The 26,554-nt window shown below is 41.3% G+C and overlaps 1 protein-coding gene across 1 annotated transcript; it reads right to left on the reverse strand.

Moving 5' to 3' along the window:
* Nucleotides 1-3,204: 3,204 nt before the first annotated feature.
* kcnj3a (potassium inwardly rectifying channel subfamily J member 3a) lies at nucleotides 3,205-25,423 on the reverse strand. The gene is made up of 3 exons (XM_044019221.1): nucleotides 23,765-25,423; nucleotides 22,634-22,850; nucleotides 3,205-5,076 (listed from the first exon to the last, which is right to left on the reverse strand). Exons 1-3 carry the CDS (start codon nucleotides 24,440-24,442, stop codon nucleotides 4,481-4,483), a joined length of 1,491 nt encoding a protein of 496 aa, XP_043875156.1. The 5' UTR covers nucleotides 24,443-25,423; the 3' UTR covers nucleotides 3,205-4,480.
* Nucleotides 25,424-26,554: the final 1,131 nt, after the last annotated feature.

The following is a 26,554-nucleotide window of genomic DNA, read 5'->3' on the forward strand; positions in this document are numbered from 1 at the left end:
ACCGGGTACTTTATTTAGCCTGTATATCCATGCATCGTAGGAGTTTTCTCCTTTTATCCCCTGGAGCAGTGGCCCCTTGGCTCCAGTTTATGTTCACCGTCAAAAACCGCGTGGAACAACAAACAGCAGTAACACCACCCTCACATTTGTTTCCCAGTGCAGACCGTCATGACTGCCTTGAGCTACAGTGAACACTGAGCTCCCCAGCCCGACCTGTACCTCAGTAAATCACGCCGAGAGCTCACGACGCAGGAGCCACAGCAATAAAAACCGAATTGGAAATCACTACGGAGGCCGTGGAATCTCATTCACTCTCGGTCAGTTGGATTTAAAAACTAATCGGCGGATTTAAAGGTGAAAAACACTTGACATTCAAAAGTATCATTGACCAAATCTGACCATCAATCCAACGTGGTTATTTGGCCTCATGCAGACACACAACTGAATAATGTATATATGCTCCTGGTTTGATATAATATGATAAATCACTTCAAAGGATATGGTGGTTGTGTCTGAAGTCACACGGAAAGAGGGGGGAAAAAACAAAGAGGAAGAAGAATTACATTTACAATCTTGTTGTTGTATGCCTTAAACTACAAATCAAACGGCAGGAAATATGGTCACGACCTTCCCCTTCGACTCCTGATTTAATGTTTCGAGTAATGCTCAGAATGTTTGCAGAGCACCCAGGTGTCGTTACGCTGTGGACCTTTTGGATAGAAAATGGCATTATCATTTTCTCCTATGGAGACATTTGTCATATTTAATATGTGGTGAGGTTACAGTGACCTCAACTTTCATTCATTCTAACCCAAACCATCTAACTAGTCCCTGTTTGAGTCCAAGTGAACAGCTGTCCCCCATGGCATTCCTTATGTGTTATGCTGCCCAGAATGGAAAAGACAGACAGATGGACACCACAAAAAACTGCAAACACAAACGTTCTAAGCACTCCAGTGACCAAGTACCACCCATATTTTTTGTTTTTTTTACTCCATGCAGGGATTGACCACTATCGCTGCAGTTATAAAGTAAGTAAGAAAGGCTTGAATCTTGAGTTCTATACACGAATTTTGGCTCTTTTTAAAATCTAAAACCAAAGGAAACAATGCAAATGCCTTCAGGGAGAGATTGTCTGAAGGTGCGCACTATTATCTCCTTCGCTTGACACTCTGTGTCTGTTTGAGCATTTCAAAAAGTAAGTCGCCATTATCTTAGTTGATTTTCCAGATATAAATAACGAAATAGCATTTGATCTTACACTGTAGAACTACTTGTGTACAGTGGAGTATAGGAAAAGTAAAGTTGAGAGTTTTTATACCACACCATACCCATGTAAGACAGCATAATATTACTTTTTTTTGTTTAATTACAACATAAGAAACATGTCTGAAATGGTAAGTGCGACATGTTGCATTCAAAGGGGGAAAAACAGAAAAACACCGCAGTGATCTGAAGACGTACATAGTGTGTGACGTGTGTTGACGCCGACACCCTCATATTTTAACTTCAAGTGTCCCATAAATGCCTGTTTCATTGCCCAACAACATTACACTTGCAAATTCCTTTTGGGAAACAGTCTCACTGAGTCTGTGTCAATAACTTTTACTTGCCTCCCACTGTAATCATCACATCCTCCAAATTAGAGTCAAGTGAATAATTTTAGTACTGAAACGCTGTCAAGGAAAGAGAGCCTTCACTTCCCATGACAAAACCCCCAAATAGGTGGCATTTCAATCAAAGATCCCCTGCGATAAAGGGCAATTGTATTCTGTAGCCGAGCAAGTGCAGTAAAAAAAGCAGCCTACGGGGATTAACACCCCATCTCCACGGAGTCAGAGGATAATGCCATCAGCAGTTTTGGATATTCTCATCCATCCCATGGGCTTATTTCATGAACTGAGAATTAACCAAACTGTGTGCGAGACCTACAGTCATGGCACTTGGTCCTTTTAAGGTACCATTTGAAGTGCATTTGTTATTTACACAGTGTAGTACATGAAATAGGAACAGCTGCAGTGATTACAGAGGGGGAGGATCAAAACAATGAAAGTGCCAGCCAAGAGAAGACTTCTCGCAGAGACACTGGCTATGTGTCGAAGTGGCATCCTTTATCTGACTTTTATTGGCTCCAGATTTAGAAATAGATGGCATACATTTGCGGCCCTGCATGTGTTGTCAATAAGGCAAGATAAATGTGCAAAAATAGCATGCGCGGGCCATTGTGGATGTTGTATCTTTTGTGTTTTTGGAAAAGGACTGCAGACTGTACCACTGCCTGAAAAGATACAATCATCATCTGCTTCTTTGCTCCTGAGGTTTTTTGACTCTAGTTATCTACAAGCGCACATGTCCATCACAAGCAGATCACAATAACTTGTCACTGTGTCTCACATTACAGTATTGTCATGTGTAAGATACGTGAGAAATGGTGTCATACTTTTTGGCATTTAAGGAAATGTTTTTGGTTTTATTCTTTCTTGCTGAGAGTCAGATTTAGGATAATTATGCCACTTTTCATGTCTGTATGTATATTATATTATATCATTATATTAATACAACTTCTCTCTCAATCTTTAACCCCATGCGACTGAACGCTAGTACAATCCAATAGGTGTATGACTGCAGGTGTAAAAGGACTCGTAGTGATCAATCTCTCAATCTGGCTCATCCCCGCTTTTCCAAATATGGTCAAGACCAAAAAGTCAGTAACTCTTATTTTGAAAGCCTGTTTGAAAGGACGAGGTCCAAAGGCCAATAATTCTGCCAAGCAGCATTACTAAAGCTCACTTTTTAGTACGCTACGTCTTCTTTGTTAAGTCATTTTACCGTTTGTTTGTTTTTTTTGTTCAAAAAAAATGACACATTCAGATTAAACAAAGCAGATATTAGTATGAGCCAGGCTTTTGTCCCGGTTTCCAGTCTCAGTGCTGAGGTCATCTAATCCACTGCTGCCGTAGCTTCATATCTACTGCACAGATACGAGTGTGGTGACAATCTTTTCATCGAACCATGGCCAAGAAAGCACATTTCCCGCAATGTCACTCTTAAAGTGAACAGGGAGAGTGAGTGATTTGACTGTGCTTAGCTTTAGGTTATGATTGTGGTTTTGGGAATTTTTGTTGTGTATGTTATACTGTATATAACAACCTATTGATTTAAAGTGTGTGTGTGTGTGTGTGGGGTCAAAGTAGCGAGATGCTAAACAGTTATGTTAGAGCTTTATTCCTGAACAGATTGAGTACCGTACAATGTCTTTGATGCATTTAGAGAAAACCAGATTTTATGGCATGGATTCAGTAAACAGAATGAATATAGGGCTGTGGATGACCCTGTGGCTATATCAAGATTATAGTCATTATAATATTATTGCTTTCATCTCAGGGGAGAGAGAATATGGACCCTTAAGACAAAGTCCCACCTCTATATCTCACCAGTAACACCTAAGTTGAAATTTTAATGGAGTGTCTCCTACATCTACATAGGCCTACTATATAATAAAGTGACTTTGTAATGAAACAAAGTGACTGCACAGTACTGGACGGCTGCCCTAAGCACTTATATTTATGACAGAATGCCCGTAAATGCTTTTTAATATCATAGGGTATTTTATAATGATTGCTTTGTGCTTATCAAGTACAAATATTGACTCTTTCAACTTAAGTGTTACTTTAATAAGCAAGTGAAAATTGTGTAGCATTGTGCCGAGTTCAGACAGGTCACATGATGCCGATGACGCATTTTCTCAGTGTAAAACGCATCATCGTGCAACACATTCTGCATTTAATCAACTAATAAACTCATCAAATCGCACATGGTAAAATAGTCTATATATGAAATACCAAAAATACAGCTGTGGACAAATGTGAAAATGGAAACAAGGTAATATAGTTAAGGCTAAACATCTTTGTCTATTACCTTTGTATAGCTAAGTCAATAAGAGGAGCATGCAATCAACGTAACATTGCCACAATTTTACATTAAACAACAAAAGCAATCAACTCAAAACAAACGTATGTGCCTTTCGCCACCACAAATTAGAACCATGTAATGTACGATTTCCATGTTGTAAATCATATGGCTTTGTGCAGTTTCTCCACTGTCAGTCAATTTAACAATGAAATTGTTTTGTTTTTTTCTTGTTTTGTAAAATAATTATATCAACAAATGACATGCCGGAAATTACTGAGATTCTGTCCTACATGCGCTGTTTCTTACATGCCAGATTGTGCTAATTGTACATCATCCTAAAAAAAAACGAAAAAAAAAGAGAGTCACAGAGCTTTCGTCATAGCATGTACACTTACATCCGGGGACAAATGTGCTCATCTCCATCACCCTACTTCATATAAGGTATTTGTGCACATATTCTACATTTCTTTGAATATAAGAATATTGTTCATTAATAAATTAGGAATAGTACAAGGACTTCAGATAGGGAAAGAAAGGTGGATGGCATAAGTTAAATACGTCGACTGCTTTATGTAAAGCGATCTGAATTCATCTTTCTGAGTTTCGGGGGTAGGTGTCCATCCATCCTGCCCCCTCCTCCACCAGCAAGCCGCTGCAGCTTGGGAGGTAAGTCTGCTACTGACTTACTGATGGGCTCTGAGCTGATCTTGGAGGCTTTACCAGCATGCTTATCATCAGAGACGCCAGGAACAGAGCTGATTCGCTGCAGCTTCATGGGCAGGTCTCCAAAACTGTAAGTCATCTCTGACGTGGTGGAGCTCATCCGTAGCAGCTTCTTGGGCAGACCATCGCGTCCTGTGATCTTCTGGAGCTTGGTGGGCAGCTTGGTGGTGCTGTCATTGTCCTCAAGGGTCTCCAGACAGTCCAGGGAGCTGTTCTTCTCCCCACTGTTGCACAGGGAGGGGGCCATGAGAGGCGACGAGAGGAGCAAAGCCTCCTCCTGCTCCTTCACGCTGTACGGAGGGGTGGGCACCTCGAATGTGGCATGGAACTGAGAGTAGTCCACCTTAAAGAATCCTTCCTCCAAGGAGATCACCGGGAAGAAGCGGTGTCCCCACAAAACCTCGTCCTCAGTGTAAGATGTCCTGGCTTGGCAGGTCATCCCTGTCAAAGAAGGAAAATAAAACACAAAATGTATTATTATACAGTATTTAATGACAGAGGCCTGATTTCATTACATGCTTGGTAGTGTTCCAGGATTCATCACAAACCAAACAATATTGTAAAAAGCTTCTCTGAATTCGTGCTTAAAAGCAATTCTGGGTTTAGCTGAGTTATTTTCTTTGTGTTTTGTTTCTTTTTATTAGAAACAGCTAATTATTAAAAAAGGCCCAGCTTACCGCAGAATCCAGTGCCAGCGCACTTCACATAGTGAATTTTATGCCGACGATTAAATGATTTCAACGAGGTTCCACATGAGTGTGTTTGACATGTACATGATATAGGATATAACTTCTAAAACCGATGCATTTGTTGAATCTAAGGGAAAAGACAGGTCCCCGTAACCTCTTCAAGTTCAGTCCTGTCATTAATCTTGACTGGTAGCTACAAAAGATTTGAACTTCTGAGGAGTCAAGCCACCAGGAAATGGCTGCAGGCAAGAGCTGAGGAAGTCTGGTTCATGCCAACATTCCCTTTAATGCGCGATATCTTATTCAACAAAAGGAATTCAATTCAATCCAAAAAAAACAAAAAAAACATGACATAAAAAAATAAAAGCTTCAATGTAATTGTAGCACGAGAAAAGCCGAGAAACTTGTTATTTTTCAAAGACACGATTCTGTCATAGCAAATTAAAGCAAAATCATATTTGTGTGTGTGCCAGGGGGTTATACATACAGACATTTGAAAATATACTCTGCAAATTTAGCACCAGATATCAAATTATAAAGCACTTCAAGCACTAAATCTGCCTTTACAGGAGACTCTGAATTTAATCACTCCCTCATATCTTCAGAAACAAACTCAGGCAATTAGCAAAAATGATGAGGATTGAATTAATGAGCGACCTTTTTTTTTTTTTACATGCAAAGTTATTGGAGGCTTATTAGTGATTAGTCATCACCATTGTTCAGCAGCTGCTATCATATCTGCTTGTGCGTTATATCACACTATACCACTTACAGCAAAGCCCTGTTCATCTTCGCCTAGTTCACATTCTGCCCGAAAAAGACAACTCTAATTCCTTATTGAAAGTGAGCAAAGAAAATCTTTAATTAGTTTTACATCCGTGGAAAAACACCAGATTTCCCTTCTTTTAGCACAGAGGAATGGCTGGGGGTATTCATGTTAAGTCTTGTTAAAATCCATTAGGAAATCAGCGACTGCAGTAGGTCATTATCGCATGTTTTAATTACCAGCATAATACTGTTATGGCAGTGACAGTTGGGTCCAAAGCGCTCTTTCGCAGCGAGACCCCGTCACAGATTGTGTGAATGTCATCATCTGTGATTTTTTTACCCGATTCCCAGGGTCATAAATATAATCCACTAATAACGGCACAGTACACAACCACAGATGTGCAAAGGACTAAACATCAAGTGTGTTCGGGGAGTTTAGGGCATTACTTCTGCACAATCGCTGCCCGAGTCCCAAAGTCCTTTAGGCACGAGGCCGTGTGCAGCAGTGAACAAAGTGGGCAAAAGCAATGAGAACTTTGGGGCCAACGCAATTACAAGTTAAGTGTGAACAGAAAATCTTATTGTGAGTCTGTTTGCTGCCTCTGGCCAAAACACACACTCACACCCTTTCATCATCAACAGGCTTACATATGTGTACTGTTTCAGAGAAAATGTGGGGTAAAATGCTCAATATTTGTGTTTTATAACAGCTAATTAGCTTAGTACCTGTTTAATTTAATATTGTCAATGTTAACTGCATGTGCACACAAGACTAAAATGTCAATAGCTACCTATTGCACATGACAACAAGCAAATGGGTTACTACAGTAAACTGAAATAGCTTCACACACCTGTACACCAGTGACTTATGCGTTATTGTTAATGCAGAGTCAACCTTTGCAGGTCTACAGAGCCGAAACCCTGTTTCCCCTCGTCCTCAAATCACCTTAAATAACCAGTGGCACTAGACTGAATCATGGGACATAAATATACAGTACTTTTAATTTGTATACTTTTTTCACGGGCTGACGCCTGAGCCGTTGCATAATTATAGACCTGGCTGCATCATATACAATTCCATTGTGTTGCTAAAGACCAGCTGTTATGCAAAACCCACATGCATATGGCACACAGTATAACAGACACAGCAATGCTAATGACCTGTGTTACACATTTTGTTACAGGGATATTTTAACAGAAACATAGAGATCACGTAACACATAAACGTTAAATAGCCAAAAATAGTTCCAACGTTAAAAACATAAACCTGATGTGATATTTTTCTGCAGTTGCTGTGCATGCTACCTTAAAATAGAACCCCAGTCTAATGAGAATACTCATATCAGAGTGTATTTTATACTGGTAAATCCTTATGTAACTCTAAATTACACGCCTGCTGAGGACTCAGTGTTTCTATGGAAACAAAACTGTAGGAATGTGCGCTTGCAAAAGCCATAAACCTTTCACTGCTGAGTTTGGGTAAAAGTAACAGCGACAAAACAAAACAAAACTATCTTTCTAACATCACAATGCAACAGAAAAATAAAGCATCCTCCAAACTCTTCAAAATGTATTTTTCATTGAGGGTGGGGTCAAACCCTCACAAAACCTCATCTCAAGAGCCTTCACTTAATGGGTAAATTAGTGGGTAAATCATATATTTGAGCAACTTTTCATCAGCGGCCGGCGCTCACGTTACAACCGTCATCTTTAATGAAGCACAAAGCGACGCTCTCTTCCTCTGTCATCTGTCACTCTTATGCTATATTGCTGTATTTTATCTGCGTCGTCATGGTTGCACTCACACGATGTATCACACACGTACAGCAGGGGGGGGGGGAAACAGAATAATCCTCTCGGCCTTTCTCTGCTGGGAGCATGCGACTGTCGAACATCACATCAGTGAGGAAACAAACACCTTTGGCTGAGTGGAGAGCCACGTTGTCACAGCTGGTAAGAGGTGTTTTTAACAGCATTTAACATACAGCATGTCCAGAAGTGACGCGCAACGCGCTCACTCGCTACGATTTTTAAAGTCTATGCTAGATACTTTGGTACGCCGGTCAACATCTTTATTATGTACATTTTTCTGCAATCTGTTCCATAATTTATTCATATTAAAATCCTTGAGCCAGATGTGCTGATTAAAGCAACACAATGTAGGACTGAAACCTTCAAATAATGTCTCCAAGATGATTTGAATGTTACAGTCAGGTCTGCATCACCTGCATTGGCACAATGAAGCTTTTGGTTCCGGTCCAAGCCACAAAAAGAACTCTACATTCAAAATGTCTGCACTACACACAGGAAGTGTTTCCTTTTATGGTCAAGACAGACACCGAAGCGGCTGCGAACAGGTTGGAGTACAACTGTACACAAAGAGGAGGAAGCACTCACGAGGGGATGGATTATCTAATCTAATTTATTTAATCTGACAGGAAAGGCTTCAGAACTGAATTCCTGGTCATTCAACAATTGGACAGGATAAACACCATCCCCACCTGCCCCTGCACTGCCAGTGTATACAGACAAAGACTCCCTCAGCCAGGTCTGATAGTATTGCTTGACAGATGAACGACATAGTATCCAAATAACATTATATTGTTTCTGTTGGCAATTAACAAACAGAGGCAGGAAAACAAACATCAACAAAAACAATAATCACCAAAACAATACAGATATAATTCATATCGTTATAGCAGCGTAAGAATTGAGACTAAATATTAACATAAATGAATAATAAATATTAATAATAATGACTTTCTGTAAAGTAAAACAAAACAAAACAAGTTGTTTAGGCCCGTGGTTCTCAAACTGTGGTACATGTACTTCATCTGGTGGTACTTTTTTTTGAGGAAAATCAGAAATACTGTTCTGCCGAATATGCCAGGGTGCCAGAGTGCGTAGAACATGAAACAAATAACAACTCATTTCTATACAACAATAATAATTAGAGTCACCTTATCTCTCGCTCCATCTTAATGTAATTTCACTCTACCAGTGTGTGAAGTATATGTGAGGAAGAGGAGGATGATGAGAGAGGGGATAAATCTGCCTCCTGTGAAAAGTGCGTAGCTGACTTTGCTCGACCTATTTGCACCACTGTATTTTAACGTTAACGATAATAGTGTTATTCAGTATCTGCAGTTTCAGAAGCATCGACTTAGGCTATGAATAAATGTGGTGTTTTCTGGCATCTTCGAGACGAAATGAAATGAACTGCTTTTGAGGGGAAGTAATTGCAATCAAAGAACAACATATATTTTCGGCGCAGGCCTAAGTGAAATCATCGGAATAAAAGCAAATCAACACCAGAGCAGAATTACTCTTCCTTCAACTCATAAACAACGACAAAAATAATCAAACCCACAGAGCCCGACTGAGGCGAGAAGGAGAGCAGGAGAAATGTTGAGGGAAAACATCATTATCATTGGTAAAGAGACAATTCTTCATTCAGCCCATTAGGAAAGAAATGTGTTAACTCTTTGGATCCATTACACGTCTAATTTCAGTAAATGGTTATCTGTTCTCCTGTCTGACTCAGTAAAAGTCGATACCGCAACATTTCAAATCCACAAAGGAGAGACCCTTCACAGTAAAGTGCTACACAATGACAGATTTAGTAACACCAGGACGACTCACTGTATCAATACTGGGAGAAGCATGGTTCGTTTACAAATATTACACGTGTTGCATTGGATTTTACATTATCTGTACATATAAATGTTCATCAAATTATTTATGCTACCACATTTTCCTTGAAACAATGCACTTGTTGGAGGAGGACGGCGACACATTACAACGACAACGTACAAATGGGCCTAATGAATGCTGTGTTATAACTGATATGCTATAATCAGGATATACATGTAAGTAACCAACTGAAAAAAAAAGCATTAATTGTGTCATGATTAAGGAGAACAAACCACACATACGCAAACTTTTAACAGCACTTCTGCATCATCTCCATGCATTTTCCATACGTTTGCAGTGTACTGGCCGATGCACAAGTACGGTCATTTTTGTGTAAACAATGTACAGCAAGTCTTCATTCTGCTGAAGTTCATAAGGCAGTTTAGTGCTACTCATATGAAATATCTTTATATTATATATATTATAGAGACAAAAGGATTAGAAAGCATTAGAATTAAAAATTCTGAGATATAAAAATACCAAAAAACATCTCTGTTCATTTTCATGCAGTTTCAGAAAAATTGTGGTTGTTTTTTTTTTTGCACGCACACACACACACCAATTAGTGACAGTGAAATTAGTCCTCTGCATTTATTACACACCAGTAATGAAGACACACTGCTTAGTGGGCAGCACTTATCTGTGCCCGGTGAGCAATGGGTAGCCCATTCCGGGATTGAACCAGCAACCTTAAGCCCAATTCCTTTTTCTCTTGCCCATTAAGTCTTCAAGAATGATCCAAATGTAATGTTTAGCAAACCAAGTGACCGACATAGAGCGTTCAGTGACTCCATCATGTACGAGGAGGAGAAGCAAAAAAAGGTTAGGTTTCTTATGTCAAGAACAAACTCTGTAAGAGATTTAGATTTGCCCGCGAGTCATCAGAAAAAAGAGCTTGGGGCTCTAAATAAATGCACTTTTCCTTGTGACACAGAGCTAGCTGCTTCTCTGGTCTCACAAAGTGAAGCAGCCGCAGAGTCAGCAGAGTGACAGTGAAGATAAAATGGATTCTTTAGTGACTGAAATAGAAAAGCACTGTAAACTGGAAGGCAGGCTGCCAGTGTTTTTTCTGAGAGTGGCTGAGAAAAAAAAAAACACCTAAGTGGTATTCACAAAGTCAGTCATCAAAAAGAAGCTTATCCAGGTTGTAGAAGACGGCGGATCATATTCTCCTCAGCCGTGTACTCAGCCGCACATCTCGGTAAGGACAGGGTGAAGTCAAGGGGCAGACCTGAGAGCCCAGAGCTACTGTATTGTAATCATATAGGCACATGTTTTCTTCCAGACCTGCATTAACTCCCTAAACAGAACAGCGCTGTCCCCTGACAGTCTGTCACGGCTGTGCAAACAGCTCAAGCGTAATGTATGAGGGGAAAAAAAGGTCAGCAAAAACAAGCACGAGAGCACAGCGCCACCAAACAACGTTGTCCAACGCCCGTCCTTTTAGCACCGCTCCCATTGTTAAAGAATTTGCTGTAGCTAAGTTTTCCTTTTCCAAAGACAGCGAGCGGACGTGGACTTCTTTCACCTGCTGTGCTGAAGCTAAGACGAGGAGAGAATACAGTAGAGATGCTGAGCAACGCGTGTGAAAAGAGGAAGGCTTGCGTTTGTACAATCTCAAACAAATAGCGCCTATAATAAAATCAAATCTAATTTTGATTCAGACAGTGTTATTGAGGCCACAAGCCCTGTCTGATTATTTGTTTCTATGGTGACCACCATCAAGTGGCAGCATGCAGAAAGATCCAGAAGTATTCAATGACCTCGTTGTCACAGTTTTACAACATGGAAATAAGTCCCCCCCCCCATTTAAATAATGCTTTTCGTGCACGATCCGCCGGTGAAGGTGCCGCCGGATCGTATGCGGCTTTGAGGTTTTATTCCATTCCTACAACACCCACTGAGCAAAGAGAACAAGGAGGAAGCTGATGGAGGGGAAAAGGCAAGGGGAGTGCACTGCGGTGGGGGAGGGGAGAGCCTGGATACTGAGGCAATTGCTCGAGTGAGGAGGCTGCTGGAAAGGGAAGGAAGGAAAAGGATGGGGAGCAAGAGCTGCCAACCATCGCCACTCAAGGTGGGGAGTCAAGCAGGATGGAAGAACATATGGCTGTAGGCCATTAACTCAGCCAGGAGAGCACACACATACCAAGAGAAGGCAACGCTGAATATTGCTGTAAAGGGAACCAGTTGAGCAAAACAGCAATCGATGGGTTTCCTTTAGGCCAAACAACTACTGCTGGTCAAATAGGAAAAATCACACTGGGGATATGCTCACACCAGCTGGGGCTGGAATGATTTTCTCACCAATGTACTGAGTGCAAAAATGATCACAAAATCGTTCTCTTTCTAGGCTGAATGAATCAGAGCTGTGTAATTTCAATTATATCTGCTTAAGTTAGGAAGACGATTTACAGCTTAAGTGGCGGGAGGAGAAAGAGTAATGTCTCAGCTTTAGGAGATCTCAGACTCGGCTCTACAAGGGCTTTAACCCGCTGTTAATAATCAAGTCTCTATTGTTTTTTTGTTTTATCAAGTTTGTCACTTGAGTTAGAGAGCAGATTATTCCGGTAAACTCAAGCATGTCTGAGCTACGGAAATAGAGACGACCGAGGAGCAAGCGCTTGCCGGAGGACAAGTTTTCTGAACAACCTGTCCATGTGGCTCTGTGTTTAGACGGCAGGATTGATTCAGCTGCACTTCAGGGACGGTCACAGCTCCACCAATCAATGCTACCACAGACCAGCAGTGTGCCAAGAGCACCACAACCTTCATCATGAATGCACTCATAACCTCAAACCAAAGGAGCCACAATATTGTCTCTGAACTATAGTTCAATGTGTCAGCACTATGTGTTATATTAAGTCATATTTTGTCATCAGAGAGTAAGGAAAGTTACTGGCTTCACAGGTGCAGCTGGAATATTCACAAAATTCATTTTAATCTTCAGGCGACAAACAGTGTTTATGTTTATAGTTTACCTAACCTACAAAAAAAAAAAAAAAGCCTCACTACCCCTTTCAAAAACGTCTCAATTTGAGGAAAAGCAAACAAGACTCTGCAGTGGAGATATGTTAAAACACAGACAGATGAAAGTGAGAGTTTTTAATTGGGACGTCGAGGTGTCGAAAGTGAAAAGAAAGTGTTCTTCTCACCACATCCGAATAACTGAGACACAGTTCATTATTCCTAAATCTTCACAGCACGGCAAAAAAGGACCAGGCATTATTGCTGAACGCGTTTCTACCTGCTTTCGTCACAGAGCAAATCCATCCCAGGTCTGCCACCACAACTCCTCCACCAGTGATTTATTGCCACCCAACAGGGACTTGACAAATCCCTGAAGACACAATTACCATGCTCCCCCTAGGGAAGCTACCACAGTTCATCTAAAAAGGGATAATGAATCCAGGATGTCATAGCTGGTTCACTGCATTGCCCATTATGTGGAGTTCATCCCCAGTGCAATTATCATATGTACAGAAGACACAGGAAGTAAATACGTTCCTGGAATCCCCTTGTTTGTTCACGTATAATTAGAAATGCTAAGTTTAGACGAGTTCTCTGATACTACATGTCAGTTAAACCAGGATGCCTTAGTGCACAGAGCATGATAATTGTGCAATTATGGCTGCTATACGAGGGAGCGAATATGAAATCTGAACGCCACCGTGATGCAATGTCCTCAAAACTAACAGTGTTGCAACAATGACTTAACAGTCTTACATTTTAGACTGATGTGCAGAGCGATTTCTTCACTTTTGTAATGGATTTAATAACAGCTCGATGCATCATACCGTACGGAACTGCAGGGGACGGGTAACCTCTGCTTGAGGAAATTGTTAATGGATGTTAACGTTAATGGATGGGAAGCCATGCCCTGTAAATTTAGTTAGAGTTTATAGTCAAACCATAATAAGTGTGTAGAATAAGCGTAACTCGGGTTACCTCATCCGTCAGCATTAACGCCGGTCCATTACATTTTTGTCCTTGGAGCTGATGAAGCCTGCGCGTAAATGACCAACAGGACACAGGTCACTTCAAGGCCACGAGTGTCATAACATATTATCAACAAACATACTTCAAATGTCTGGTGTGCAACTTCCGTCGACCGCCCTGAGGGGTTTTGAGTAATTATAAAAAAAATTAAAAAATAAATAGCGCCAGCGCCTCTACACGACATATGCCTTTATGATCTCACACACCACCCTCAGCTTCTAGAAGTGTTTATCCCATCAAACCGCTGCATATCCAGGGATTTGTGCGGTGCCGGAGTGTTGGCGGGTGACAAAACACTAAAAACAGCCACATACTGAGAAACACGGGGAGACTCGTGTGGCGCTGATAGACTTCATCAGCGTTGTGTGAACTCATTTGACAATGCTTTTAAACAGTCATTGATTTTAATTAATAAGTTGCATCCCAGGGGTGTCAAGCGTACGGCCCGCGGTCCAGAAGCGGCCCACCGGAGGGTCCAATCCGGCCCGCAGGATGAATTTATGAATATTTCACATTGCGATTACAATCTAATACTAAATGTTTCCGCTCCAGATACCCGTGACTATCTGTTCTGTCCTGTTTGTGGTAGATCCACTGTAATCTGCACATGTGTAAATGGCAAACTTTTTAGGCATAATATTGTTGAAGCTGCATTTATTTGACTCAAGAAATGTCAGCTTGTTTATAATATGTTACGTCATTCAATTTTAACCCTTTAGGGGCCAGAAAATGTCCTGTGACTAAGTGCTTTTGCCCAGTTTTCCAGAATAACGACCAATATCTGGCAGGTATTTACAATTTACTGCAGGTTCAATAATGTAGTAACCATTTTAAAATGAGTTCAAATATGAGTTTTCTTTAGAAAAAAAACACTGACGTTGTACATGAACACCAGATTTTGCGTGTTAAATTTGAAATTTTAACATTTTTATTTATTTATTTAAAATATAACATTTATTTGAGTCTTTGTTCAAATAGATACAGGTGTTTTTCCAACTCTCTCCTCTCTGGTGACAAAGACGCCGATTTGCCGGCTTCCTGCAACAGCGCGAGTGAAATTACCGCAATAAGAACATGTCAGCTGATGTGTGTCGTCTGCAATACGCTCACTGTTAAAGGGTTAAGGAAAGGGAACAATTCGGAGTTCTTGTTGTTTATAATGTAATATTTATATTATGCTGTTATTTTACCGGTCCAGCCCACTTGAGATCAAACTGCGCCGTATGTGGGCCCCTGAACTAAAATGAGTTTGACACCCTGGTTAAATGCACTACAGCTTTAAATTTTGAAAGTCAATGTAAAGCTGTAGTGTACTTCTTTAATTTATATAGTGTAAATTAAATTAGAGAAAAAAAGAGTCGAATGACATCACAAGTCGCTGAAATAAAATGTATAGTTATGTATAAATAAAGACAAATGAACCCACAGTGTGAGATGAGTGAGGTTTCCAGCACACGGCTTATCACCGCAGCTACACAGGTGGAAGCTCAGCAGGGCCACACACTCGTCTCCTCAGCTCCCACCCTGAGTATATTGGCTTTAATTGGAAACCTCCGCTCTCACCTGTTCTCCCCACATTAAATTCACCACTGAACCCTCTTTAAGCCTCTGACCCACAGGGCTTTAAGAGGGAACATGGCCCTCCGAAGAAAGGACTCGCTTCCAGTGTAATGACTCAGAATGAATTATGGTCAGCTTGTGCAGAGACAGTGCAGCCGGTCGCAGCGGCAGACTCATATCACGGGTTAACTCGTGTCAGTGTTTACCTAAGCTCTGACGGCTCTCGTGTCAGGTGACCCCCGGACCTCCAGGGCTGTGGCCTCTCACTCATATGATTGAAACTATTAAGCCTCCAGCACAACAGAAAGCTCTCCATTTTCATTTCAATTACCGCTGCTGATGATAAAACACAGATCGAGCCATGACATTGGCTGCTCGGCTAATCAGTGGCAATAGATGTTTCCAATTAATTATGCCGGCTGGCTCTAATATGAAACATACTGTAGTCTGCATCGACGCTATTATTACTCTCGATTCCGTCTTCTAAATATATGCGTTATGTGTATTTATTGCTGAATAATAACTTAATTGAAGCTATGATGATAGCATTACATAGAAAATCATTTTTCCACTGCCCAGGTCTGGTAATTACCTTTATATTTAACTACATTTAGCGGCTATGAGATACAGTACAGTCTAATCATAAACCTCAAAGATTCGTCTATAAATGGACGTCCAAACGCAGACAAATAAAGATACAGTTTCCTGCGCAGCTTTAAATACGGAGCATACAGGGAAGGTTAATTGTGCACAGTTGTTCTCTGCAGTCACATATTGCATTCATGCACACAAAACACTAACGGTTGATCCTGTCTATGTGCAACCAACCCCTGCCACCTACACGGATTTTATAATGTGCAAATAATTGAGATATTCTATTTTTTTATCCCGTGATCGTGAATCATAGGACAGCCTTGTACCAGTGTGGAAAAAGAGGGGGCTGACAGAAAACAATCAAAGCCAGTGCACATCTTAATCTACGAGAAAAAGGCAGCCTTTTCTGTGTGTTATTTTCCTGCCATTATTTGCCCTTAATCAGGACATAAGTGGTAAGATTATTTTCAATTAAGATTATTTGAAGAGAGTGGACTTTGTGCCTATAAATAATAATTAAAAAAAAAACCTGGCCACCATCGCCAAATAAACATTTGTAAATGTGGCATAATTTGCAGCACGTTATGAAATTCATGGCAAGGGTAACGATGATGACAGAAAATTTGCATTAAAATCACACTCGTCTAAGAAAAAAAGAGAGAGAGGGAGAAGGTTTATGCCGATGATGCAGTTTACACTCATGAATCAGTGCTCTTTACGACTGATAAGTTAATTTAAAAACACTTTGCAAAGCTTGTGTAGATCTTAATACTGCGTTTTAGCACCGTCACCGAGTCAGACCTGGAATAATCATACAAAATTTCAGGGCTGACTAATGTGCTGACAGACTTCTCTCTGCTTCACAGTGTAAATGAACTCCCCTTTCAAATAAATCCTCACCTTATTTATCTATGTGGCTGGAAACATGTGACAGGAGCTGCGGCGCTTACACGCAGTCAAGTGTTGTTGTCTGTTGACTCCATCGCGTGCAAAGTCAGCACAAAAAAAAAATCAAGCGTTTTATTTAGTTTCAAAGAAACACAATAGCTTCATGGTTGGAGGAACGCAAACGTCTGTTCCAGGCAGCTACAGTTTATTTTGGGTTCTTAAGAATTAGTGCAATTAATGAACAGATTGCCTCTGGCTTGGGATTTAAGCCTTTGTAGTGGTGAATAGCATTAGTGGTGTTAATGAAACACTTAGCTAAACTTCTGATGTATTTTAACCAGAGTCTTCGTGGAAGTGTCGAACAACTGAGTCGTCAAAGTCGGGTCAGGGTCAACGCGCTGTAGCGGTGGCGCAGAGGAAATGACCCCTGCAACGTCGTAGGGATTGAGATTATTTAGTATTATATTCAAACATAAACATTATTTACTTAATAAACTGCTGCACAGTAAATCACAGGGCCTCCCTGCTCACACATCAATTGCACTGGCTGAATCACCAGAGTGAGGTGGAGCGACACAGGAAATCACACGGCGATAAAAAAAAAAAAACTATAAATCCTGGGCTGTACATAAAGATGCTCAACATGGCCGCTCCCAAAGGTGACACTAAAACATTCCGAAGGCTCCTAAGAGATTGACTGTAGTGTAAGTCATACGTCCAAGCCCTCAGTGCTAAATTGGATATAGATCAAACTAAATAAGCCAAAGGACAGGTCAAATCAAGTTTTTCCCAAGGATGGTTTCTGTTATTTTAGTCGACGTCAGACAGACGGGATGATGAGTCTATTCCGAGAAGTTAGATTGCATTTCAGGTGCAGTGATAACACATTCATTTCAGACACACAGCACTTTAGATGAAATGAATTCATTAAGAAAATGATCTGCAGGGACTTATCACTTAAATAAAACCCACAGTCTTTTAAGAGAAATCCTGACCACAGGTCCTGGATCATTGTACAACCTCCCTTCACCATTCTCCCTCTCTCTCTCTCTCTCTCTATATATATATATATATATATAACCATAAATAATATGGCAACTAGAGGTAACCTAACAACTCATTCAACTAAAAACCAATGTGGTCATTGTTCTAGGACAGTCTAATGAAGACCTTCAGTATTTACATTTGTCACCACACGGCTGATGTGGAAGTGATGGACAGTGGGCACACACCATGAAACTGTGACATCACAAAGGCTGAGGTTTGTTTTTGTTTTTTTTGTTTTGTTGAGTCGCTTTTGATGTAAATAATAAAACAAAAGTGAGGGAGACAATCTGCATCAGACGACTAAAGCTCAAACTGGTGCACCAACAAACAAACACATCTGAGTGTTGTCACTAAGCATGACCACAACAAATTGGGATTTGACCACAAAGCAGGAAGTTACGAAATGCACTAATATGAAAGAAGTTGTCCCCATGTCACTTCTAATATGACCACTCAAAGTGCTTCACATTACAGTTCTGCCATTCACACATTCATTCAGCGCATCTACATTCAACCATCTAATAAACCCAATTCAGCCACGTGTCAAATGGCGCTTTTCCACTAGCGTGCATCGCCTCGGCACAGCACGGCACGGCACAACGCGGTTATTTTGCTTTCAGCGACTGTGTCAGACGGAGTCTGTGCTCCGGTCATGCAGGGAGTAATGAACAAATCTTTTTAATTAACTGATTAACTGTTTCATGCGGCCGCGCAGTGAGGACTCCGCCCACGTTGAGGAGGTACTAAGGTAATGGAAAAACCAACCAAACCTTGTAGAGTCCAGCCGTGCCGTGCCGAGGTGAGCTGGGACCATGTAGTGGAAAAAAACAGGCAAAACTTAAATGACCTGAGGGACAATGAGCATCTAGTCTGGTCAAGAGGGGGCCGGACTAGAACTGTTCAGTGCGTAGGCAACATGAGCTCAAAATTATAACATATTATTCCATCATCATTTTGCAGTTATGAGGATATTTCACACAATTCCAAAGTAAAAGTGCTTTTTCTTTGGATATGGAACAATATACAATATACTTTAGATATACTAAAGTAAAACTAAGTAAAGCATAATGCTGACGACCAAATGTCTTATTATTACTATTTAAAAAATATGTCTAGCAAATATTATTTAGTATTATATACTATGTTTATATTCCACACACGTTGATGTTAAATGGTGGGCTGCATGTGGGCCGCGGGCTGCCCATTTGACACCTCTGGTACAGTAGAGGTTTGAGAGAAAAAGCAGCATTAAATGTTATTTAATTACATTGTTTTTTTATCATTTTATCCATCAAAAGGTTCATCAAGATGAAAAAAGTGCACGCTAATCAATAATTAAAATGACCCTTCGTTGCGTCCCGACTGTATTGACACACTTTCAAAGGAGATGTGTCGTTCCAATATAATGTAAAATCTCAAAGACACTGTGATGACATGCGAGCACAACACAATAAATAATCTTATTGCCCAAAATGATATAAGTACATTAGTGGTCTAACTCCATCATGAAAACATGTACATCTATCAATGCTGTATTATTCATTTCTATTAATTGGGATTGGTAATAAAAAAAAAAACGAAATCTTATCTGTGCTGCAGTTAGAATGTGTTATTCACTTGGGTGGGATTAAATTCCCCTTTTGTTGTCTGAACAGCAGACACGCCTTGCACAAATAATGCAGAGGTAATTCAGGCTCGGTGTTATTGTGAACAGATTCACATCAAGCAAGTGACAGGGAGGAGGGGTGACGCGCTCACACAGACTGATGTGCATATTTGCTCCAAACTCACTGGCGTCGTCGGTCCAGAGCTATTTGTTGGAAAGTGATGTGCTTTGTGTGCCGTTTGTATGGATTGTTATTGTGTCAGAGTCTATTCCCATTAGTGCTGTTAAGTCATCCAAAACTTGCTTCTTGCTTGTGCTTTGTTTCAGCCTTACAGCGAGCCCGCAGTCAAACTGCATGTACAGTACATTTATTACAGTGTGACGTAAGAAAGCCGGCGCGGTGCGACGTCTCCGTGTTCTGAGGGGGTGATCGCAGAGAGTTTAGGCTTTCCTTCAAAAAGGAAATTTGTTTTTTGTTTTTTTTTTAAAACAATGTCAAGGTTGTCCAAGGCTGCCACAAAAAGATAAATCTGATTGCCGCCCGTGTGTAACAGGAACCTCCACCAGTCCAGAGGATTTCGGCGTGATGCAGGGGCGTAAATGATTATTCTGTCAGAAAGGGAATACTGTTGTGTCTGTTATTATCTCATGTGAAGAGCAGAGAGCGCGTGATTGTGAAGCTTTAATCTGCTGTGAATGACAATATTAACACACAGCAAAAAAAAATAAATCGATTGATCTAGGGAATTGGGCAACTTCTTGCCGTGAAAACACCATGATTCATAAATATTTCATCCTTCTCGGCTGTATCACCTGTTCTGGCAAACACTGGCACACTAACACCTCTGTGTGCTTTCCATATTCAGTGCGAGAACGTCGTCTGCACCCGCTCATATAATCCACACAACGTAACCATTTCATTTCATGTTCAGCGTTGCATGTTTGCTCGGTTTATTGCTTAAATTGTGATATTATTCCTATATCATAGGAATAAAAAAAACAAAATACACACACACACACAACATAAGTTTAGGTGCAGTGCTGCAATCCTGCATACTCAAGGAGAGGTTGCCATGGAAACAGAGTTACACTGGCCAGAAATGAAAGTGTCTGAGGATTTAGACTTTCACTGTACATCAATTTTTTAACCACAGATTGTTTCTACATCAGTCTTTTCACCAACTTCACACACACTCACACACACCAAAGTTTGTCCCTTGATGCAGAAACGTCTGTCAATACTGATATTTAAATGTCATCACTATATTGAATATAGATATGAATATATTCAAAGCAGACATTTCCAGGTAAGTTCAGGTTGGTGAACTGGAATAACCTAACTAATGTCACTTGTCAATTGTAGGGATGCGCGATATTATCGGTATCAGAAGACATTGGCTTTAACACGTTTGCACAAGCACACTTTGCGTTACCGTAAGTACGCGACGGTTTCTGAAAGCTGAGAAGTTAAACGTCCAAGCCAACATGTGGTGATTACGGTCATTTTAGTCGCGCTGTTGCAGGAAGCTGGCGAATCAGCGCCAGGAGAGAGTTGGAAAAACGCCTGTACATATGATTCCATGCCGTTTCCATTTCTTCGGACAAAATTGAGACAAAGACTCAAACATATGTTGTTGTAAATATGTTGCTACAGTGTTTTTTCTAAATAAAACTCTTTGTTTAAATTGTTAATACACTATTTTAACAGGCAGTAAACTGTAAATACAGATATTGAAAGTCATTCTGGGGAAAACTTAATCAGAACATTTTCTTTCTTCTTTTTTTATGGTTAAAATAAGCAAAAAAAAAAGGCTTAGGTGTTAAAGGGTTATGGAATGTCACAAACACACCCCTGAAATGACTAAAGACTAAAACAGTCTGCAGAATAGTCTGCTACCTTGTTGACTTCTATGCTGGTGCCATCTTCAAATGTTAATTATTTATGTTTATTCATTTTGCACAATGAGAAAAAAAATCTACACCTGCTGTGACGCGGGTTTGCAAAAATACCGTGTTAATGTCACTAGGGAAGAGACTAAATGACGTCTGCAGGAGCGCAGGGGAAGACTTGTGTATCGTATCGGTTATCAGTCAAAGCATTCCCAATATATCGGCAAAAAGTCGTCAGGTATCATGCATCTCTAGGTAACTGGCAATAAACTGAAATTATAAAGCATTGAAATGGACGTACAAAGGTTGTCACTGAGAGAAATCAGGTGTTCGGCAATGACTGCACAAATAATAACGCTGTGCTAAACATTTTTGCCCTCTTTGTGGATGTCAAGTCTCGCCAACGCGACAAAACAGGGTCAAAATGTCAGATACATCTCTGCTGCAGTTCAGGACGCTGCATAAAAGCACAAAGCACTCCCATTAAAAGTAGTATTGCTATTAGGGAAGCAGCCATCTTCGCTAATTGCCGTCTGCAATGTCAGCCTGCGAAGCTCCCTGTCACATCTCCATATGCTGCTTTCTCTCAACCAACGTATTACAAGTGCTCCTCGGCTCACTCCCTGCACTACTATATCAGCTGTGTCAAATAAATGGTAGAATTTCAAATGACCACAGTGGGGGATTTTCTCGAGGCGTTACTCATCTTGTCAGAATTGAATTCCCCTACTCCTTCAGGACCATAGGTAGCACATTATCGTCCCCTCTGAGAATCACAGCCAGGAGGCGAGTGCTGTTTGGTCACAGAGGCGGAGGGAGGGAATTTGTCTCAAATGAGAAAAAGAAGACGTATACAGCCTAACACTGACCTGACAGACTCTGACCAGGTGCTCATGGGCAGTTTGGCTCTATACTTCCTCAATCCCAGAATAATCCCAGAAGAGTTCAATTCGGTCACCTAACACCTGCAACTGAAAATAAATAATCTGGGATTTACGATCACGGTGCACTGTTATTATTAGCAACTGTATGAGGCTGAGAGAAAAAAATCAATTATATGCAATCAAGAGGTCAATAGTGAGTGCATTTAGATGTCTGTTCCTATACACGATAACTCATAGGGTCGGTTGCAAGAAAAACAAGAAAAGATGGATGAGACAAAAACCTCTTCAGCTACTGTAAATGTTGCCTGCAGCAAAACAGGACACAGACTTCTCCCTTTTTAACCACAGCAGGCCAAGGAAAATGCCCACTTGTGGTCACTCACCTGTGGTTTCTACTATCCCTTCTAGTATCACCACGATCTCAAACTGCTCTGTTTGCATGGACCTCTGGGAGAGGTCGTAGAAGGGGCTTTTGGTGTCAATCACATGGCAGATGGTGAGCGGTGAGACAAGAAAGAGCTGGTCTGCCCCGGTGCTGAAACCCACGTCCAGCTCCAACTGATCCAGCGGAAGAAACTCGCCCTCAGGTGTCTGCCGAGACTGGGGAAGCATGCACAAAGAAACAGAGATGTTTGGTGGAGGGGAAGGACAGATGCAGTACATGCATCTTCAGCTTTGCCATCAGATAATTACTATCATTCCCATGCACTGTATCGAGAGACGCCGCAGCTCAGCGTGTGATGTGTAAGTGTATTTTTAAACACGTGGGTTCAATGTTCTTGTTCTGATGTTTGTCTGACATAGGCGTTATTACGTGGGTGTGGCTGCAGGGTCTGCTCAAGCACTTGCAGAGTTTCTAACTACGTTAAACTTCATATTGTGTCAGCGCTGAATTCCTACACACATAGGTTATATAGGAGGGGGACGGCAGCACATCTGCATCGGCTGCAACTTTGTCACTCAACACAAATGAGACATTCTGATGTGGACATAATGAATTAGCAAGGTCTATCAAACCACCTCAGAAAGGAAACCTGTGTAACCGCACTATTTTGCAGTGATTACTTGGTGTTTTAATGAATTATTTACTTTTTAAATGTGTTTGGAGGTGAAGTGTTGCTGTTTTCTTTATTCTTTGCTATGAGTATGATGTGAATCGTACTGTTGTCTCTGCCATGTTGTGTGTTGATCTGAAGCACTTTTGCAGGAGAAAATGAGCGTTTGATGGTTTGATTTGGTTTGATTGATTTGAAAAGAGAGTAGAATTGAAAACACTGCAGTGGGCTATTGTTTTTGTTTTATCCTCATTGATTTTTTTTTTGTTGGTAAATGGGAGTGCAGTTTTGTTTTCTAAATGTGTTGTGCAGTGTTATGACAGGAGTAGGTTTAAATGTCACTGTGTGGGCCCTGACTGTATCAGTCTCCTCAAGTACATCAGTGTACAGTAGGCCTGCGTGGCCACAAATGCAGGACGCACGCATGCATTCAGTGACACAAAAAGTCGCGTCACTTACTTTGAGCAATTTGCAGCGGATCTGTGCAGAGACCATATGGCTGTTACGCAGGTTGCCGACCCTGAACATGAGAGTTAGTTTCCCATCCCGCATAGAAATTGCCGCATGTTCACTGAACATCAAAGTCTCGGCCCTTTTCTTGGGCTGAGACATCTTGATAAACATGCACCCGATCAAAAAGGCATCAACGATCGATCCGAGGATCGACTGGAACAGAAAGAGAATGATGCCCTCGGGGCATTTGTCTGTGATGTATCTGTAACCATATCCTATAGTGGCCTCGGTCTCTATGAAGAAGAGAAAGGCTGAGGGAAAGTTGTAGACATTGGCCACACATGGAGTGTACTTGTCATTGTGGGCTTTGTTGAGGTCTCCTCTGATGTAGGCGATACACCACCACATGGAGGCCATGAAGAGCCAAGCCACCGTGTAGGTGAGGATGAAGATAAACAGATTCCAGCGCCATTTCAAGTCTACTAGTGTCGTGAATAAGTCTGAGAGGTATCTGCTGGTTTCACCACCCAGGTTCCCATGCTGGACGTTACATCGCCCGTTCTTGTCCACAAACCGCTGCCTCTTCCTCTTTTTCTCTGGGGGAGGCTGGTTGAATCCAGACCCGCTAGATGAGGTGGTCACTACCTGATAATCGTCCCCAAATTTCTTTCGAAGTGCAGACATACTACGATGACAGCAGCGAAAGAAACAACAAAGGATTCAGTGAAATTAAAAAAAAAAAAAAAGAAAGAAAGAAAGAAAGAGAGAGAGAGAGTCCGGGTTGCTGCAGTCCTCTAATGCCTGTGCGCAATGGCTCCTGGTCGGAAAAGAAGGCGATAAAAGTGCGCTGTCTTCGCCCAAAGCTAGTCTTGCATCGTCCTCTTTCGCCACACTCTACTGTTGCTACACGCTACAGCCATGAAATGTCAACAATGTGCGAGCAGGTCAGCCAAACGAATCCATACGCGACGCACAAGACAAAGTCAGCCTATCCAAACGCGCCCGATCGCCGTCCAGGTTTTACTGGGGGGGTTTTCAGTCGCTGCGACGTGGATTACTCATCGCGCGCGAAGGCTGTGGCTTCATCGACCTGTTCAAAACTGTTCTCACCGAGTAAGTTCTCGTGCGAAAGTTCAAGATCCCTCAGCGATCCATTCAACGCTAACACCGCTGCGTAATTACTGGCTGGACGATGCATCCACGGCGAAACGGCTCCGTGCGCTCTCGACACCGTGCTGGAGACTAGTCGGTTTCCATTCCTTCCTTTGTGATCTGTATACATCGGAGACGAGTTGCATCCAAGCATGTGACTGTAAAAAATGACGAGCAGGAGGAAGAGAATCACTGTCCCACCGTCGTCATTTTTGGCTGCGCGCATCGACGCTGATCTCGCCACTCTCTCTTTTCCAGCACCTTCCCCCCCCTTCTTTTAGAAAAGTGTCCGCTTGGATGTCATCGTTCAGCGGTAGAGATCCACCCAATCTTCTTTTGGCTTCTTAGATCCTATCCTTTTTTCCCTCTCTGGTTTCTCTGTGTGGCTCTTGCGCATTTCCACGTTTCCAGTGATGCACCCACTGTTGCCTGGTGGTGCTATATACAAAGACAGACTATTTGGGGGCGGAGGAGAGGGACTTCGCCTGGTTTGACAGTTTTTTTGTTTTTTTTCAAGTGATCAAATTGCATGAAACTGCAGCCACGACGTCATAACGGCCACCAGAGCCTTATTTTATAACACATTACCACAGCACTGGGACTATCCCCCAAAATGATTGATGACCAAAATACTAATAAAAAAAGCAACAGCAGTGTTTTATGTCTGTGTTGCACACACACTGCCATGAGCTTCATGGTGCTTTTGAGCAACATTTCACCTCATTTCCTCTGCAGTAAAGTAAAACTTCCCCTTATCTCTTTGTTGTTCCCCTGGATCACCTGTGCCGACAGCTGCTGATAACTCAATTCTCCCCCCACTCCATCATGTTCGAATAAGCACCAGCTTATACACAGGAATTCTTAACAGATTATAAGAAGTGCATGGAAAGCTGCTGACACTCACTCACAGCAAAACTGTATTGGATCTCAGGGGGGACAAAGAGCTGCAGCCAGGATGCACTACTCCAAATTCACTCATCATTATATCACAGCCACTGAGGAATACACCCACACCATAGTTACAAACAGTAGATGTCTCTCAAAGACACACAAGGCAAGAAGAACAACAGACCTCAATCTCGTCATTCACTCTCTCACTCCCTCCTCACGCAACATTATGTTGTTGTTGATGCTAAATCGGTGAGAGCAGCTGTTTGTGATCATTTTTACATCAGAAAGAGGTAAACAGTAGATTCAAATGAACGAGGCCTCCTAATAAAGTCATGCTTGATAACCCTGCACACGATCTGCTCACTTGTATACGATGTAGTTCCATAAAGAATTTAATTAGTAAATGAAAGGGATGCATTTTTAACCCTTGTGCCCTCCTCAAAATTTACTACACTCTGGATACCTTTGTGGCAAAAATGTACACGTACGAAAAACACAAAATGATTAAATGTTTGGTAGTTCTGAGCAACTTTGAAGCCATTTATGAAAAAAAAATACATGAAAAATGTTGATGTATGACAATTTAATAGCAGGTTTTTTGTACGTGTTTGCACACTCACACCTAAGGTCAATTTAGAGTGTCCAATTTGCCTAATCTGCATGTCTTTGGACTGGAACTGGATCAACAAATAAAAAATAAAAATTAAAAAAATAATATTGAGAAAAACGTCCTAGGAGGGCATAAGGGTTAAG

Source organism: Solea senegalensis, linkage group LG2, assembly GCF_019176455.1.
Source record: "Solea senegalensis isolate Sse05_10M linkage group LG2, IFAPA_SoseM_1, whole genome shotgun sequence".
Classification (NCBI taxonomy): domain Eukaryota; kingdom Metazoa; phylum Chordata; class Actinopteri; order Pleuronectiformes; family Soleidae; genus Solea; species Solea senegalensis.

Bases quoted from the DNA above. Each gene is read 5' to 3' on its own strand.
- kcnj3a (XM_044019221.1), bottom strand. From the start codon at position 24,442: ATGTCTGCACTTCGAAAGAAATTTGGGGACGATTATCAGGTAGTGACC. The intron at 22,851-23,764 runs GTAAGTGACGCG...ATGCTTCCCCAG, and splicing joins TCCGCTGCAAATTGCTCAAA to TCTCGGCAGACACCTGAGGG. The intron at 5,077-22,633 runs GTGAGTGACCAC...CTTCTTTGACAG, and splicing joins AGGGATAGTAGAAACCACAG to GGATGACCTGCCAAGCCAGG.